Here is a 19,230-nt window from a genome sequence, read left to right on the forward strand (position 1 = left end):
GCTCCACCCACTCGAGTAACTTCCCTTTAACTACATGGGAATCTTATCTTGCTAAGCAGCCTTATGTGCACCTTGTCAAAGGCCTTCTGAAAATCCAAGTACACCATATCTCCTTTGTCTACCCTGCTTGGAATTTCCTCAAAAAATTGCAGAAGGTTAGTCAGACAGGAAAACATGCTGGCCTTGGCCTATTTTGCCATGTGCCTCCAGGTACTCCATCTCATCCCTAACAACTTGTGCCACAAGACACTAGAGTGAGTTTGCCCACCCAAACACAGCGTTGGGGGTCTGTCCTTATTTTACTCATGATGTGATGTATATTTACCTGTGATCCCGTCCGGTCGCTTAACAAATTTCAATCTGTTGTAACTGGAATCGCGGCTCATTCCTCCGCAGCTGTTCCTATACGATGCACCTGCACAACAGGGGAGTTTTTGTCGATCAGAAACTACGATTGTAGGTTAAGCCAACAAGTGCAGTGAAATGTAAACCCTCCAACCACTCCCTCGAAAGGGAGGCGGTTTATTCCTTTAACTTCCTTGCTGGTGCAATTTTCTCTGAATTATCCCTTTTCCTCATGTTTAACATTTTATTTGGACACTTCTTGTTGTTCTGTTAAAAATACGGCCCCCAGGAAAGTTTGCCCTGTTTTATGCCCTTCTCTCCCAGAGATATCCCAACGTTATGTCCACTTCTGACATTTTCTTGCTAACCTTGTTCCCCTAGTCGGTTCACAAGACATCGAACAGCCCAGCCCTTCAGCTGGAGTTACGTAAAACAAGTGAAACTAAATTCAGTTCATTTTAATAGACCTTTAACATTTTAACAGATGAAGTTGCTGAGACCAAAATGGGAAAGATCTATCAAGTGTGCATCATTGGTTTGAAAGGCGAAAGAATTATGGTTGATATATCGGAGTCGGAAGCTGGATTTAATGTGATGAAGATGGTTACCAATAAAAAAATGCTGATAACCAAACTGCCATCTTTATTAGGTATTATTATTATTATTTTTATTATTATTATTAGGTGCAGCACAGAGCGTCATAGGAAGTTATTCCTGCCTGTGGCCATCAAACTTTACAACTCCTCCCTTGGAGGGTCAGACACGCTGAGCCAATAGGCTGGTCCTGGACTTACTTCATAATTTACTGGCATGATTTACATATTACTATTTAACTATTTATGGTTCTATTACTATTTATTATTTATGGTGCAGCTGTCACAAAAACCAATTTCCCCCCGGATCAATAAAGTATAAGTATGACTATGACTATGACTATGACTATGACTACTTGAATAACATATCGTATGCATTTCTGAGATGAAAATTGGCTAGGTAGTCTGACCTACCAGGTTATGGAAGTTGACAATGGGTACCTCGATATTCCATGTAACTTCGCCGATCAAGGCAGAATTGTTTCCTTTACTTTGAATTCAGTTTTCTCGAGTCATTTCTGGATTATGAGTATGTTTAATTTTTAAGTCTAACTATTATTAATCAGGGTTGGTCAATGGTTCGTTCTTTTCTGAATTTCTCTCTTCTTAAGGTGCCGAGAGTGTGGATGATTTGTGCCTCGTTTTCAGTGACAAGCAACGGGAAAACGAGAAAATTATTGTCCGATTACCAGATCAGGGACAAATCCGCAATACTCGTCATAACAGAGCTAGTTGGAGGAGCCGTAGAATAGAAGATTGAAAATGCACTCTGAAGGAGAATTGAACTGCAGTGATCTGCGTTTGTATCGCCTGTAATATGATTCAGAGACATGAGACGCAATCGTGGCTTTAATGTATGTATGTAAGCTAGTGCTTTTCAAAGTAGATTTGGTTTATATTCTGATAAAGAATCTGGGCCCTAAATGTAGACTATTTACTCCTTTCCATAGATGCTCCCTGGCCTGCTGAGTTCCTCCATCATTTTGAGTGTGTTGCTTGGTATACCTTCTGTGTATACGTTGACGCTTGTAGTGAGAAATTGGGTTCAATTGAACACTTCATGTAGAAGAGACAGAAGAGAGCTCAGAGGGTGGAATCTGGAGCAATACGGGGACGGGGTGTGGGGTGGGTTGGAGGAATGTAGCGAATCAGGCAGCGTCTATGGAAGGGAATGAACAGTCATAGAAATCAGAAGAGTTTGTTCATGTGGAATGTTCTGCTTTTTTTCTCATGCAAGTCCTTGCTTAGTTATTACAAAATGTGGTTTTATGCCATTATTAGAATGTTTTCCGTGTTGTTTTTCAACAGTTGGCACATTTTCAGAGAGGTGGTGGCACATCTCTGCCCCTTGTTATGGATCGGGTGAGCCTGTGGCATGTCGGATTGTCTGGTGACCATTAGTTTTTGTTGGATAGCAGATCATGGTCTCTCTTTGGGGCTTTGCAATTGCTTGTTTGGTGGGTGGTGGGTGCTGATGCTTCCTGCTGAAATAAGTGGGGGAGGGGGAGGGTTGATGCTCTGCTGCTGCTTGTGCAGGGTGGGGTGAGAGGGAGCTTTGGGTTCTAACGTTTTACTGTCATTCATTCTTTGGGGTTCTCTTCTGTTTTTGTGGATGTCTGTGAGAGCAAGAATTTCAGGTTGTATACTATATATATTCTTTGATATTAATGCTGTACGGTGGGGTTTAAACAAGAGTTGGAGGAAAACCAGAGTGTCAGACAGATTGTGGAGAGGTGTGGAGGTAGATGTTGGTAAGACTGCTGATGAAGTTAGGAATCAAAACATTGCACATGGTGCAACAAAATTGAAAAGAGTGAATACAAGACTGACGTTATATCTGAATCGTGCAGTATACGGAATAAGGTAGATGAACTTGCAGCACAGCTACAGATTGGCAAGTCTGATGTTGTAGGCATCAGTGAACCATGGCTGAAAGATTATTGCTGGGAACACAATGTTCAATGATACACTTTGTATCAAAAGGATAGACAGGAAGGCTGAGGGGGAGGCTTTGCTGTGTTGGTAAGCAATGAAATCAAATCATTGGAAAGAGGTAACATAGGGTCGGATGGTGTTAAATCATTGTGAATAGAGCTAAGTGTAACACGCTGGATAAGATTTTTACTGCAGCTGTCGGTATTTCATTTTAGCAGTTCTGTAAGAGCAGTCTGATCTGCTTTCAGCATGTTTAGATTTGAGCTAACGATAAGGGGTTATGTTGTTGAACTTAGGAATGTTGTGTCAGCCAATCTGGATGGTGGAAGTGGGAGAAGGTTCTAGAGAAAACTGGATAGAGAAGTCTTTTGATGGTCACTGGTGTGGGTCGATGTGTTTTTGGCGGAAGCTGGGAGAAACAAGAGGGAAGATGTCTGAGGATGCTGTCCCTGTTGCACAAGTTGTTTTATGCAGATGAATGGCTTCAAGCAGGAAGGACCAATGCTCCCGTGGGGGAGCCCGTCTGTTTCAGCGACATCCGGAAGGTGGTGTGGACTTTCATGCTGACCGTGGGTCCAGAGTGTGAGTTAAAGACGACTTCGAGATGAGCTCCAACACATGTGAACATTTGGACTGGGTTAACTGTAATGGACGTTTTATTTTATTTTTCTACTGTTTGATAATGTTGAAATTTGTAAATATACTTTCTTTACAATTGTATGCAGTGTGCGATCTGTAATTTCCTACCAACTGCTAATTGCATAGGGCAGTATTTATATAGTATTCACACAGATCGGGGTTTGGGTGGTTGAGACATCCCAAATTCACGGTTTTGGTGAGACCCAAGTCATACCGACCCTAGATGCACGGAGTTTGAAAAAAAAAGGTGGTTTTCCTACCACTAAGTCCAGTGGTTGTCAACGAGCGGCGAACATGTCGTGTCTCTAGAGATGCCCAGTGAAAAGGGGGTTCATAAGGAACTGCGAGTGTAAAAAGTCCCAAATGTGAGTTGTAGAGAAAATCCAAACAACTGTAATGATGTGGCCTACAAAATTACAATGGGAGATAGAAAATGCATGCCAAAAGGGCAATGTTACCATGTTCATGGGGAACTTCAATATGCAGGTAGATTGGGAAAATCAGGTTGGTGCTGGATTATAAGAGGGAGAATTTCTAGAGGGCCTGCAATATGGCTTTTTAGATCAGCTTGTGGTTGAGCCCATTAGAGAATCAGCTATGTTAAATTATGGTTTCTGCAATGAACTGGAATTGATTAGACAGCTTAAGGTGAAAAACCCTTGGGGCAAGTGATCATAATATGATCAAATTCAACCTGAAATTTGAGAATGTGAAGCTAAAGTCAGATGTGTCAGTAATGCAGTGGAGCAAAAGAAATTACAGAGGCAAGAGAGATGAGTTGACCAGAATTGATTGGAAAAAACCACTGGCAGGGATGATATTAGAGCAGCAATGGCTGGAATTTCAGGAAGCAATTCAGAAGGCACAGGATATATATAAATATATCCCAAAGAGGAAGAAGTATTCTCTTTCCAATATTTTTATTATTGATTTTACATATAAGAATACAGAGTACAAGAAAAAAAGTATTCTAATGGAAAGATGATACAATTGTGGCTAACAAGTCAAAGCCAATATAAAAGCCAAAGAAAGGACATATAATAGATGGGGGACAACAAAATGGTGGACGTATATCGGTCTGCACTGTGAAGACACGAGTAGTATTGTAGTTCCAGGTGTCAGGGGGCATGACGTGTGTAAAGTTACCATATCTAGACATAAGGTTCTTCGGAAACTGAAAGGTCTGAAGATTGATAAGTCACCTGGACCAGATGTTGGACACCACAGTGTACTGAAAGAGGTGGCTGAAGAGATCGTGAAGGTATTAGGAATGATCTTTCAAGAATCACTAGATTCTGGAATGGTTCCGGAAAACTGGAAAATTGGAAATATCACTCTCCAAGAACGGAGACAGTCAGAAGAAAGGAAACTATAGGACATTAAGTATGGCCTCAGTAATTGGAAAGATGTTGGAGTCGATTAATAAGGATGAGTTCCCAGGTTAATTCTCACGCATGATAAAATAAGCCATAGTCAGCATGGTTTCCTCAAGGAAAAATCTTGCCTGACAAATCAGTTGGAATTATTTGAAGAAATAACAGGCAGGATAGGAGAAAGGAGAATTGTTGGATGTTGTGTACTTAGATTTTCAGAAGGCCCTTGACAAGTTGTCACACAAGGCAGCTTAACAAGCCTATGAACCCATGGTATTACAGGAAAGATTCTGGCATGGATAAAGCAGTGGCTGATTGGCAGGGGGCAAAGAGTGGGTATGAAGGGAGCCTTTTCTGTCTGGTTGCTGGTGGCTAGTGGTGTCCCACAGGGATCTGTGTTGGGACCGATTCTGTTTATAGACAATAGACAATAGAAAAAAGTGCAGGAGTAGGCCATTCGGCCCTTCGAGCCAGCACCGCCATTCACTGTGATCATGGCTGATCATCCACAATCAACATCCAGTTCCTGCCTTATCCTGAAAACCTTTGATTTCGCTATCTTTAAGAGCTCTATCCATCTCTTTCTTGAAAGCATCCAGAGACTTAGCCTCCACAGCCTTCTGGGGCAGAGCATTCCATACATCCACCATTCTCTGGGTGAAAAAGTTTTTTCTCAACTCCGTTCTAAATGGCCTACCCCTTATTCTTAAACTGTGGCCTCTGGTTCTGGACTCACCCATCAGCGGGAACATGCTTCCTGCCTCCAGCGTGTCCAATCCCTTAATAATCTTATATGTTTCAATAAGATCCCCTCTCAGCCTTCTAAATTCCAGAGCATACAAGTCCAGTCGCTCCAACCTTTCGACATATGACAGTCCCGCCATCCCGGGAATTAACCTTGTGAACCTACGCTGCACTCCCTCAATAGCAAGAATGTCCTTCCTCAAATTTGGAGACCAAAACTGCACACAGTACTCCAGGTGTAGTCTCACCAGGGCCCTGTACAGCTGCAGAAGGACCTCTTTGCTCTTATACTCAATTCCCCTTGTTATGAAGGCCAGCATGCCATTAGCTTTCTTCACTGCCTGCTGTACTTGTATGCTTGCTTTCAGTGACTGATGTACAAGAACACCTAGATCTCGTTGTACTTCCACTTTTCCTAACTTGACTCTATGTAAATGATAATCTGCCTTCCCGTTCTTACCAGCAAAGTGGATAACCTCACATTTATCCACATTAAACTGCATCTGCCATGCATCTGCCCACTCACCCAGCCTGTCCAAGCCACCCTGCATTCTCATAACATAGTTATGATAGTTTACATTATATGTCAATGATTCAGATGATGGAATTGATGGTTATGCATCACAAGTAAAATGATCTAGGAAAATTCTATAATCTGCTTCTTGATATTTGACAACACTAAAATCCGTTTGTCACCAGCACCACCAATACGATACATCAATAGAATGGAAAGTAGCATTACTATACAAAGTAAGGACAACATTACCCTATTGTGTGTCTACATAAGCAGTAAAAGAGAACCAGGGAAACAAACATTGTCTCATTAACATGAGAGATTCTGCGGATGCTGGAAAACCAGAGCAACACACAAAATGTTGGTGGAATTCAGCCGGTTAGACACAATCCATGGAGGGGAATAAACAGTTTTGGCCCAAATTGTTGACTGGTCATTCCCCTCCATAGATGCTGCCTGACCTGCTGAGGTCCTCCAGTATTATGTATACTGTTCTATCCAATTAAGAAATAAAAAGTTAGCATTTTTTAGGTTTATCCTAAGGTGGAAGACTCATGGTTCATCAAAATACATGAAAAAGCAAGAAAAAAAATAGATGTTACAATACTATAATTAACAAAGTTTATAAACCCATTGCATGTTAGTATGTAAATCAATGATAAAATAATTACCAGTGAATTCTACAAATCATCATACCTGCTTTGTAGTTTGTATCGATCAGTCTGTACATAAGCACGTAAGCAGTTTTGGAACTGGGAAATATTAAATAATTTAGGTTTTAAAAGAGATGAGAGCATACATAATGTCTTTACCAAAATGGATCAATATGTACATTGTTCTGACCAAGTTCCTTAATTTCCCAGGTTTGGGCCCTTCTATCTGGTTTGCAGATCAATTTAAATACATTTTAAAATTTCTACTTCACTAAACAAGTGATCACCTAATCTAATGTAGAATACTATACTGCAAGTCCTTTGAGTGATGACTTTCAAGTGTAGTGTCTTTCAAAAATAATGTAATAATGCTTGTTAACTTTAAAATTTCTTCCACAATAGATTATGCATTGAAAATATTTGATCATTACCCTAGATAGATATCCTTTTCCTTAATGAAATGTCATGACGAATAAATATTCATTGACAACATGCAAAGAAAAAGATCAAAATGTTACTGTCTGTCAGGAAGTTATATGACACGAGGTTAAGAACTAAAAGCTCTAACACAATAAATGCAATAATTATTCGGAAATAATCAACAATAAATTCAGTGAAATAATGGCCTATCTCAGTTCTGAGTAAGCTTATTTGTCAGCTTTTCTCAATCCTATACATTTTTTATCAGAGGGAAAGACACATAACATGCCTGTTTTTACATTTCTCCCTCCAAAACTGCACACTCTCTTAATGTCGAGATATATATAGTAATTATTTTTACATAATTTCTAGGTCTAATTCTGGGAACCCTCCACCTCACAGCGTTGTAGGAAAAGGTACAGTTAGAGTGCAGAGATGAAGCAGGTGATTCAGCACTCTCTCAGGGGCAATAACAATGCCATTCTACAAATGAATAAAGAAAAAGCCACTGTCTGGTAGCTCACATGATCAGTCTGATGTGTTTAGTGTTAATCCTGTCATATTATTAATGTTTACATTTCATCTCGAAAACAAGCTGGCATGGAATTATCGAGAGCTAAGTAAATAAAGTTCAGTCTCAGCTCCTACAGTAATCTCATATAGTATGAATGGGATGATTAACCTCCAACAACATAATCAGATTCTATTGTGTGAGGTATAATGCTGCTTTAGACAACTTCTGATTGTATTCTTAATTTTTACCTTTTTAACATATTCATCATTAAAATTGTACCAGTCACCAGAGTCTGATTTGATTTCAGCATAATAGTGGCAACTTCCATAGCTTCCACTGTGGTGCCATATTGCAAACAATTCGTACCTTTTCTCCTAAAGCAGAGAAATGCAACAGAAAGGTATCATTGATATCACTTTTCTTTGCACTGGCCAGTCATTTGCATTTACACCACTGACAAATTGACCAAACTGAGTTAATTTTGATGCTATCAAACAGACAAGACATATTCAACATCTTCCTGTCAAGGACATAACTTCTTTACCACGATACAAGGATGACCAATATCTGTAAGCATTTTGGAAAATGGTCTAGTTTTCTTAGAAGTACTGGCCAAAATCCTGCTAAAAGATGAAATTGAATACAGAAAATGTTGTGAATACTCAGCAGGTCAGGCAGTATCTGAAGAAAGAGAAAGAGTGAATGTCTCAGAGTCTGTGCCCTGAGAGGGCACAATTTTAAGGTGCTTGGAAGTAGATACAGAGAAAACATCAGGTGTTAAGTTTTTTTTGCACAGAGAGTGGTGAGTGCGTAGAATAGGCTGCCGCTGACGGTGGTGGAGGCAGATACGATAGGGTCTTTTAATAGACTCCTGGATAGGTACATGGAGCTTAGAAAAATAGAGGGCTATGGGTAACCCTCAGTAATTTCTAAAGTACATGTTTGGCACAGCATTGTTGGCCGAAAGGCCTGTATAGTGCTGTAGGTTTTCTATGTTTCAGATCAAGGTGTTTCATTGATCTGAAATGTTAACCCTGTTTCTCTTGCCATAGCTGTTTCCTAACCTGTTCAATATTTTCAGTTTTTTCAATATTTATTTCAGATTTGTGGTACTTTGTTTTAGGATTTTTGCGAAAGAGTACTTGAAAGAATGTAAAATTTTCTTTACAGATGATGTCATTTACACAAGATTTCCACAACTCTTGATTCAGAGTTCAACATAAATTTTTATGTATCTTTTCCTTTATCCATATGCAAGACCATGTAATTGTCCTAGACTGAAAATATTTTTTCTTAAGTGAAAATAATAAAGGTATTATGCTGTGGGCACTTTCTGGAGGCCCAAGATCTGTATGCTCCACGACTGCTGGACTAAGTGTGTAAATGTAGGAGGGGACTATGTTGACAAATAAATATGCTAGGTTTTCTAAAATTGATTCCTTCTACCTTAGGGCACAAACTTATCAATCACCCCTCTTATGAGTTCAGTGTTAAAGGGAAGAGAAAACAATAAACGCTAGTCTTCAGAGTCGGTTGACTTAATAGTCCAATTTCTCAGGCAAGGCTGAATGCAAGCAGGCAGCGAAGCGTTGCTGTGCTGTATCCAAGTCTCAATAAGTACTATGATGGAATGAATGGAGTTAAATACTATCACAATGAAATAATAATTAGCTGACACATTCATATTCACAAGCGTAATTGCCGTATCTACTGCTCTGCTGAATCCGTGGTTGTGACAGGGCACTCCTCTCGAGACACCACAGACTTGTGTCCGCTGGAAGTCCTGGATGAGGGACTTGTCCAAGATGCCCTTCAGTGATGCTGGTAGATAAGTGCCATGGCGTGCACTGCCAATATCGGAGCCAAAGACTTCCACGTAGAGACAGAAACAAGAGCTTGTACAGAGGTAATTCGACCAAGTGACATTGGGAGACGGATCATTCTCAATGAGGACCCTCCGATTGGAACTTATCAGGCACCTGCTGCAACAATAAACTAACACAGAATCCATTGAGCCTATCAAAATAAACTTAAACAGAAAGCACCAGGAAACCAGATTACAAACAGCGAGTTGCTTAAGAAAAACACGGAATTCTTAAACTATTAATAACTGCTGTTAAGCAACAATTAACTAATTCAGGTGCTCTAAACACCTCAGAGACCAATGCTCTCTGATGCTCTGCACAGGCCTGAAGAAGGCATTACAGGACCACCCTCCCGATAGCTGGCACCTGATGGCCCAGGAAGACCTGAAAATTCGAGATTCAGGGTTGACTCGAGAGAAATGAGGAATTTAAGAGGGAGGCCTGGAGAACCTCAACAGACTGTGAGATCGGAGATCCAGAGAGACCTGGGAATCCCAACAGACTGAGAGACTGGGGATCCAGAGAGACCTGGGAACCCCAACAGACTGAAATCAAGAAAACTCAGGTGGGACTGAGAGGGAGGCTGTGCTGTGTCCAAGTCTCAATAAATATTATGATGGAATGAATGGAGTTAAATACTATCACAATGAAATAATAATTAGCTGGCACGTGCATATTCACAAGTGCAATTGGCGTATCTACTCCACTGCCGAATACATGGTTGTGGGTGATACGCCTAGAGAACAAGGTCACTCATGCCAGAATACTGTTTCTGGAGATCAGTTCAGCATTCAACATTATTGTTCCACAGACCTTGATGAACAAACTCCTACTCCTCAGTCTAAAAATACCACTGTGCAACTGGGTGTTGGACTTGCTAACCAACAGAACTCAGATAGTCAGGATGCACAACTGCTCCTCCCTCCCCATCACCCTCAACACAGGGGCCCCCCAGAGCGTTTGCTGTCCACACTGCTCACACATGACTACAAATCAGACCCCTATGTCATCACATAGTCACGTTCACTGATGACATGACAGTAGTGGGGCTCATCACCAACAACAACCAGACAGCCTAAAAACAAGAGGTAGAAGAGCTCGAGGTCTACTGCCAGGCGAACAACCTCTTCCTCAATGTCAACAAGACAAAGGAGATGGTTATTTACTTCAGGAGGACTCACACTCCTCTTTACAGTGACAGCATACCAGTGGAACTGTGAGCAGTTTTAAACTCCTGGGACCTCAGATCTTGCACAAGCTCTCATGGTCCCAGAACACACCCTACACAATTATGATAGCTCACCAATGCCTTAGCTTTCTGAGGAGGTGGTAGACAGCTGGACTATGCACATCTACACTCACTTAATTCTACAGATCCACAGAAGACTGCTCCCTAACATGTTGCAACACTGCACAGTAAGCAACCTACTACATGGCAGATAGGAAAGCTCTACAACGGGTAGAGAAAACGGCCCAACAGTAAAGATTTTTACTCCTCGATGACTTCCAGGTCATCAAGGGAATGGTGACGTAGGGAAAGGTCTTTCGACAAAAAAGACAAAAAAGAAGGTAAATGGCCCCAAAGTCAAAATTAGACAAATATTTAGTATTGTATAACTATATCAATAAAAGGGGCAAGGATGATGTCTAAGAACAAGAATAAAACATCCGCTCAGAAGGCTGATAAATATAAAGAGAAGCAGCAAGACAAGGGGCCTGACTCCCCCACAGATAGCTAGGACAGAGGTATTGAGGAAGAATCGGTGATTCATGATTTCCGACAAGATAACAACAAACAGCTGGACGATATTAAAGGAGGAATAGCAGGAACTAATTTGAGGTTAGATGAAGCCGAAGCGAGGATTGTAGGGACTGAAGGGAGGCTGCAAAACGCAGAGGAAATGATAGCATGAAGCACCTTCAATAACTCCAAAAGACTGAAGATGTAAAATACTGAAAGGCTTTTATTCGCTGTACAATACAACCTCCATGCTGAGTGTCTGCCCCCCGGACTGAGGGGGAGGGGCAAGGTGAATTCACCTTTATTCAGGAACTGCGGGAGGAGCCACAGGGGCAGTCAGCAGAGGGGCGTGTCCAGACAGTTAACCCAGTTACAACATATATATGGTTTACCACATAGCAGAAATGCTGAAGCTACAAGAGCAGCTCCAGTGGAAGCTAACAGACCAAGAAGGCTGCTCAAGGAGGGTAAATATGAGGATCTATGGAGTTCCCGAAGGAGCTGAAGGTAAACCCGGATTGGTGATTCCTTCGTGGAGAAGCTGGTGAGAGAGAACCTTGATATACTGGACACAAAAGACCTACAGATAGAAAGGGCCTACCACGCGTTAGCACCGCAGCCTCCGGCAGGCGCCCAGCCCAGATCGATTCTAGTCAGATTTCTCAGTTACAGCATAAAGGAAGAGGTGCTTAAACGGGCATGGCAAAAGAAAGGTTTCACGTGGAGCAACTGTAAAATCATCTTTGACCACGATTACGCACTGGGGAGTCCTTGCCAGACAGAAGGAACACGCGGAGGCACAGAGGGTCCTGAAAGAAAACAACATCAGATTCCAGACCCTGTATCCAGCTCAGCTAAGAGTCTTTTACAACAAAGGGACAAAAACCTACGCTACAGTGGAGGAGGCAAAGTTGGACCTGGTGGACCAGGGACAACCCATAAAAGTTATCACCCAACCAGAGTCGTTACTGGAGAGGATTCAGCAGAAGTCGTGGCAGCCAGTGCGGCGAGGACACTCCACATGAACCAGAGTGTCAAACTATAAGGAAAAGCTGCAAATATTCAGACGTGAACGTACAGAGAGTACAGATTAATTAAGAGAAATGACTGAAAAGATTAAACCAGACTTAAAGGTAAAATGAAAGCTGGTAACTGAAAATAAACTAGATAGAAGAACTTGAATGATAGCAATAGGGTTGAGACATAAACAGGAGAGAATTCTCTATTATTGTTCACACTGCAGAGGGCCCCCTAACACAGGGTGAAGATAGGGGTTATCCCTCTGAACTGAGGCGGGTCGGTGCTCAGGCCTCACTGTTGGAAGTCAGGGAAAATTTTCAAATGTTATACGTTCAAAAATGTCTAGTGTGTGGTCTTATGTTCCAGTTTACTGTTGAGAAGGGATTGCTTACTGTTTGTTTAGAAAAGGATCATGGAAACTGTACAGATCGAAAAGGAGGAGGTCCTTGCTGTCTTGAGGAAAATTAAAGTGGATAAATCCCCAGGACCTGACAGGGTGTTCCCTCGGACCTTGAAGGAGACTAGTGTTGAAATTGCAGGGGCCCTGGCAGAAATATTTTAAATGTTGCTGTCTACAGGTGAGGTGCTGGAGGATTGGAGAGTGGCTCATGTTTTTCCGTTGTTTAAAAAAGGATCGAAAAGTAATCCGGGAAATTATAGGCCAGTAAGTTTAACGACGGTAGTAGGTAAATTATTGGAGGGAGTACTAAGAGACAGAATCTACAAGCATTTGGATAGACTGGGACTTATTAGGGAGAGTCAACATGGCTTTGTGCGTGGTAGGTCATGTTTGACCAATCTATTGGAGTTTTTTGAGGAGGTTACCAGGAAAGTGGATGAAGGGAAGGCAGTGGATATTGTCTACATGGACTTCAGTAAGGCCTTTGAAAAGGTCCCGCATGGGAGGTTAGTTAGGAAAATTCAGTCACTAGGTATACATGAAGAGGTGGTAAATTGGATTTGACATTGGCTGGATGGAAGAAGCCAGAGAGTGATGGTAGAGAATTGCTTCTCTGAGTGGAGGCCTGTGACTAGTGGTGTGCCAGAGGGATCAGTGCTTGGTCCATTGTTACTTGTCATCTATATCAATGATCTGGATGATAATGTGGTAAATTGGATCAGCAAGTTTGCTGATGATACAAAGATTGGAGGTGTAGTAGACAGTGAGGAAGATTTTCAGAGCCTGCAGAGGGACTTGGACCAGCTGGAAGAATGGGCTAAAAAATGGCAGATGGAGCTTAATACAGACAAGTGTGAGGTATTGCACGTTGGAAGGACAAACCAACGTAGAACATACAGGGTTGATGGTAAGGCACTGAGGAGTGCAGTGGAACAGAGGGATCTGGGAATACAGATACAAAATTCCCTAAAAGTGGTGTCACAGGTAGATAGGGTCGTAAAGAGAGCTTTTGGTACACTGGCCTTTATTAATCAAAGTATTGAGTATAAGAGCTGGAGTGTTATGATGAGGTTGTATAAGGCAGTGGTGAGGCCGAATCTGGAGTATTGTGTTCAGTTTTGGTCTCCAAATTACAGGAAGGATATAAATAAGGTTGAAAGAGTGCAGAGAAGGTTTACAAGGATGTTGCCGAGACTTGAGAAGCTCGGTTACAGAGAAAGGTTGAATAGGTTAGGACTTTATTCCCTGGAGCGTAGAAGAATGAGGGGAGATTTGATAGAGGTATATAAAATTATGATGGGTATAGATAGAGTGAATGCAAGCAGGCTTTTTCCACTGAGGCAAGGGGAGAAAAAAAACAGAGGACATGGGTTTAGGGTGAGGGGGAAAAGTTTAAAGGGAACATTAGGGGGGCTTCTTCACACAGAGAGTGGTGGGAATATGGAATGGGCTGCCAGACGAGGTGGTAAATGCGGGTTCTTTTTAACATTTAAGAATAAATTGGACAGATACATGGATGGGAATTGTATGGAGGGATATGGTCCGTGTGCAGGTCAGTGGGACTAGGCAGAAAATGGTTCGGCACAGCCAAGAAGAGCTAAAAGGCCTGTTTCTGTGCTGTAGTTTCTATGGTTTCTATGGTTTTTATTCCTACTAGAGAAAAATGCAAATTAAACTGGTAAAAATAATTTCCTATAATGTTAATGGGATTTTGAATCCAATTAAGAGAAATAAGATTATGTGTAAGTTAAAAAAAGAGAGGGCACAAATGGCTTTCCTTCAGGAAACGTACATGAGCCAATCTGAACATGCAAAATTAAAAAGAATGGGCTTTAAGCATGTATTTTATTCATCATATAAATTGAGCAACAAAAGAGGGGTAGCTACTTTAATATCAAGTGCTCTTAATTATGAACGTATTTCAGAGACTAAAGACAAGGATGGATGATTCGTAAAAATTACAGGAAGAATAGAAGGTACTGAAATGATATTGTTGAATGTTTATGCTCCACCAGGTTGTGAATGGTTATTCTATAGACACATTTTTGACCTGATGGTCAGTTCTCAAGGGGTAGTAATCTGTGGAGGGATTTTAATATTAGGTTAAACCCTGCATTAGATTGTTCAGGAACAGTGATTCAGAACAAACCTCTGACTAGGAAAGTGAAATCATTGATAGAGGAGTTGAGAATTATAGATGTGTGGAGGGAATTACACCCCACGAGTAAAGACTATATACATTACTCTTTCCATCATTCAGCTTATTTGAGGATAGACTATTTTTTTATATTTAACATGGATAGACTCAGGATAAAAGACTGTAATATTGCAACAATTGATCTGTTGGATCATAGCCCAGTCTCCATGTCTCTAATCCTGGAAAGGAAAATGAGGAAAACACGAAGGTTAAATTCATATATTCTCAATAACCCAAAAGTAATGGAGAGATTAAGGGGAGAAATCAAAGAATACCTAGACCTTAATGACACGGGAGAAACATTACCAGTGATCTTATGGGATACATTGAAACCTGTACTGAGAGGAAAAATTATTTCCATTACCACTCACATGAAAAAAATCAATGCACAAGAATTACCAGACTATCTAGGAAAATTAAAACAACTTCAAGTTGTAGACAGCAACAAAATTAATTCTAATTTAAAACAGGAAGTTAAGAAATTGCAAAGTGAAATTGATGATATTTATGCATTGGAAACTCAAAGAAATTTTCTTTACCTGAGACAAAACGATTATGAAGTAGGAGGTAAAACAGCTAGATTATTGGCATATAAGTTATGTGAACAACAAGCAGACAATACAATTCATAAAATAAAGAATCCAAAAACAAAGCTTGTGGAGAGTATAATAGGGAAAATTCAAGAGAGTTTAGAAACATACTATCGAGAGCTGTACTCTCAACCCCGGGCCTCCAATGAGCCCTATTTAGACACTTCCCTGAATTCTTTAGATCTACCCAAGCTCACAGATTTATAAAATGAATGCCAAAAAACTGCCAAAGAACTGAACGTGGCCCTCTCTGGATTGAAGGCTGGAAAGTCTCCAGGCTCGGGTGTGTTTACCTCAGAGAGGTACAAATCGCCAAAGTCACAGTTAGCCCCATTATTACTTAACACCTTTAGTTGGATCTTACAAAGAGGAGAAATTCCACCTCCAGGAATTCCACCTTCTTGGAGAGAAGTGATTATTTCAGTTATTCCTAAAGAAGATAAAGATAAACTAGAATGTGCTAATTACCGGCCAGTCAGCATTCTTAATTTGGATTACAAATTATTTACATCTATATTAGTGCACAGACTGGAAAAGCTTCCACCTGGCCTCATCCACTTAGACCAGACTGGATCTATTCAACAAAGACAAACTCGGAATTCATTCAGAAAAACTGTGGCGCTGGCATTGACTGAGGGGCAGGATTTGATCACAGTGATAGGTGGAGATAACTTTTTAGGTATAACAGGGTGGGTGGGAAGCTGGATGAAGCGGTCTGATTAGGGTGAGGCTTGCTAGCTGGCATGGCACTTTGCAGACCATATCATGTGTCTTTTTCCTTTCTGTTTCTTTGTGGAGCTTATCCTGCCTGTTTGTTTTTATTTGTTAGTTAATCTGGCAGGAATATATTATTTATACGTTTTTGGGTTATGTTGGTTGTTTACTTGTTTGAGAGTGCAGCATTTGCGTGTTTTTTGGTAATAATTGAGCACGGGGATAGAATAGAGTACAGCAGGTTTTTTTTTGGACTATTTTTTGGAGTTATTGCATTCCAGACTCAGCCATCCGGGAAAATGTATGTTTTTGCATATCTGTGCATGAAGTTTAGGACATGAAAATGGTTAATTTCATATCATGGAACATTAATGGGTGTGGAAACACAATCAAGATGAAAAAGATTTTATCATACCTTAAAGGTAAACAAATTGATGTTGCATTTGTCCAGGAAACACATTTTAAAGATGTTGAAGCATTGAAATTTAGAAGAGATTGGGTGGGTCAGGTATTCTATTCATCACTTAATAGCAAACAAAATGGGACAATGATTTTAATTCACAAAAAACTTAAATTTGTATTGCTTGGAAATTTAAAGACAAGGACTTATACAAATATCTGTGCAATTTGAAATTCCAGCTAAATAACATATATAACAAAGAAGCAGAATATGATTTATTTAGATCAAAAACAAGTTTCTACAAAGGTGCTGACAAAGCTGGTAAGCTGCTGTCACGATATTTAAAGCAGCAGAATACGAATAGTGTTATACCTGTAATTAAGAAAGGAGATACATTAGTATCATCATCTAAGGAAATAAACAAAGTTTTTCAACAGTTCTATGAACATTTATATGCATCACCGTTTAACCATGACCAGGAGGAGCTGAATCAGTTTTTTGCTAACATAAAATTGCCTACATTATCCCCACAATAAGCTGAGTCCTTGGATGCCCCAATTACTGAGGATGAGGTCAGACGGGCTATGAAAATGGGGAAATGGGTATGAATGGCTTCCCAGTTGAATATTATGAGAAATTTCTGGACATATTGGCTCCTATTCTAACAAAAATCTATTTAGAAGCACTTAATTTGGAATCTTTACCGAATACATTTAATGAAGCATTAATATCGTTGATCCCCAAAAAAAGACAGGGAGGCAATAGATCCCTCCAATTATAGGCTTATAAGCTTAATTAATGTGGACTGTAAGATACTGACTAAAATATTGGCTTTGCGATTAGAGAAAGTATTGCCATCTATAATTAATACTGACCAGGCTGGCTTCATTAGAGGCAGATCCTAATGACACTTAATATGGCTGAACTCCGCAAGTAGTATCCCAGTTACTGCCATCTCCCTTGACGCCAAAAAGGCCTTTGACAGGATTGAGTAGAGATTTTTAACCACAGCCTTGTCATTCTTTGGGTTTGGCTCTATCTTTAAATCATGGATTAGAATTTTGTATAAAAACTCTAAGGTTGCAGTTATTACAAATGGTATCATATCCCCATTTTCCAACATCTCACGGGGTACACACCAATGCTGCCCCCTCTCCTCTTATTTATGATTTTTTTGGAACCGCTGGCAATCATGATTAGAGCAGATCTAAATGTTAGAGGAGTGAAGGGAGGTGGAAAGAAGTATAAGCTGATGTCATATGCTGACGATATTTTATTACTGAGTAGTGACCCTTCTAACTCCTTACCCCCACGAATGAAAACAATTCAATTATATTCTGAAGTATCTGGTTATAAAATCAACTGCAATAAATTTGAGGCTATGCTAATGTCAAAATAGTTTTTTTCAAATTCAGTATCTCAGTTTAATTTCAGATGGGTGCCAGTTGGAATGAAGTATCTGGGGGTCAAACTTAATTAGAATTTGGATGAAATAATTACTTTAAATTATGACCCATTATTGAGTAGGATAAGAAATAATCTGGAGAAGTGGGGGCAAATCTCTGAGACTGTCACTCTGTGGTAAAGTCAATGTAGTTAAAATGGTCATAGCACCTCAGTTTAACTATCTTTCTATGATGCTTCCTTTAACTATATCAGATGTGATCTACAAGCAATACAACAAAATTATCAGGGATTTTCTATGGGATAAGAAGAAGCCCAGAATTAAAAAGAGTAAGATGTGTATGTGCAGGGACATGGGTGGGCTCAGAATACCAGAAGTCAGGGTATATAAATTATCCTTTGAAATGACCAAGTTAGCTAAACATTGGGACAGGGCTAATGTTGATTTAGATTGTGTAATTATAGAACAGAGCCTGGCTGCACCACACTCTCCCCTTAACATCCTCTCCCAACATGTGGAAAACAAGACTAATCTAAATCCTATACTATCTCACTCAAGGAGTGTGTGCAGTACAATTTATAAAGCTTGTAGAATTTCGCATTTAAACCAGTTATACTCCTCGCTCTGGAATAACACTGAGATACACATTGGGAAAAGAACGGTGTACTGGAAAGAATGGAAGATTAAAGGTGTAAATACAGTTGGTGATCTCTATGAGAATGATATTTTTATGTCATATGTGGATTTGCAGAGGAAATATAACTCTGTAGATAAAGGGAATTTCTGGAGTATTTGCAAAGAAGACATTGCATTAGTAGCATATTCAAGAACGGTGACCCACAAAGTAACCCTTTAACTGAATACTTCACATTACCACAGGAAGTTTATAAACCATCAGTGTTTTATAAAATGTTCAAGCACTCTGTGGGTGAATCGTGTAATAATCTCAAAGCAGCATGGCAGAAGGATCTTGGAAGCGATATTGAAGATAATGAGTGGTCAAATATTTTATCAAATGTGGGTACACATATTAGGGAAGCGAGAGGGAAATTTATTCAATATAAGATAGTACATAGATATTATTGGACACCAACTAGACTCAATAAAAATAGGGATTGTTGATAATAATTTATGCTGGAAATGTAAAAATGGGATGGGCACATATTTT

The 19,230-nt window shown here is 40.1% G+C and overlaps 1 protein-coding gene and 1 long non-coding RNA gene across 3 annotated transcripts in view; one reads left to right on the forward strand and one right to left on the reverse strand.

Moving 5' to 3' along the window:
• Positions 1–1,782, forward strand: part of LOC140196406 (uncharacterized) — a 34,787-nt gene extending 33,005 nt beyond the window's left edge. For both annotated transcript variants that reach the window (XR_011885699.1, XR_011885700.1), the window contains exon 3: positions 1,550–1,782. This is a non-coding gene — a long non-coding RNA (uncharacterized lncRNA). The remainder of the gene's footprint in view (positions 1–1,549) is intronic.
• Positions 1–19,230, reverse strand: part of LOC140196405 (ubiquitin carboxyl-terminal hydrolase 17-like protein 19) — a 51,836-nt gene that overhangs the window by 2,957 nt on the left and 29,649 nt on the right. The window contains exons 11-14 of the mRNA XM_072255548.1: positions 7,979–8,104; positions 7,228–7,247; positions 6,840–6,895; positions 326–415 (exon numbers count right to left, since the gene is read on the reverse strand). Coding sequence (XP_072111649.1) covers positions 326–415; positions 6,840–6,895; positions 7,228–7,247; positions 7,979–8,104 — 292 coding nt within the window. The remainder of the gene's footprint in view (positions 1–325; positions 416–6,839; positions 6,896–7,227; positions 7,248–7,978; positions 8,105–19,230) is intronic.

The sequence above is a fragment of the Mobula birostris genome, chromosome 4 (genome assembly GCF_030028105.1).
Source record: "Mobula birostris isolate sMobBir1 chromosome 4, sMobBir1.hap1, whole genome shotgun sequence".
Classification (NCBI taxonomy): Eukaryota; Metazoa; Chordata; class Chondrichthyes; order Myliobatiformes; family Myliobatidae; genus Mobula; species Mobula birostris.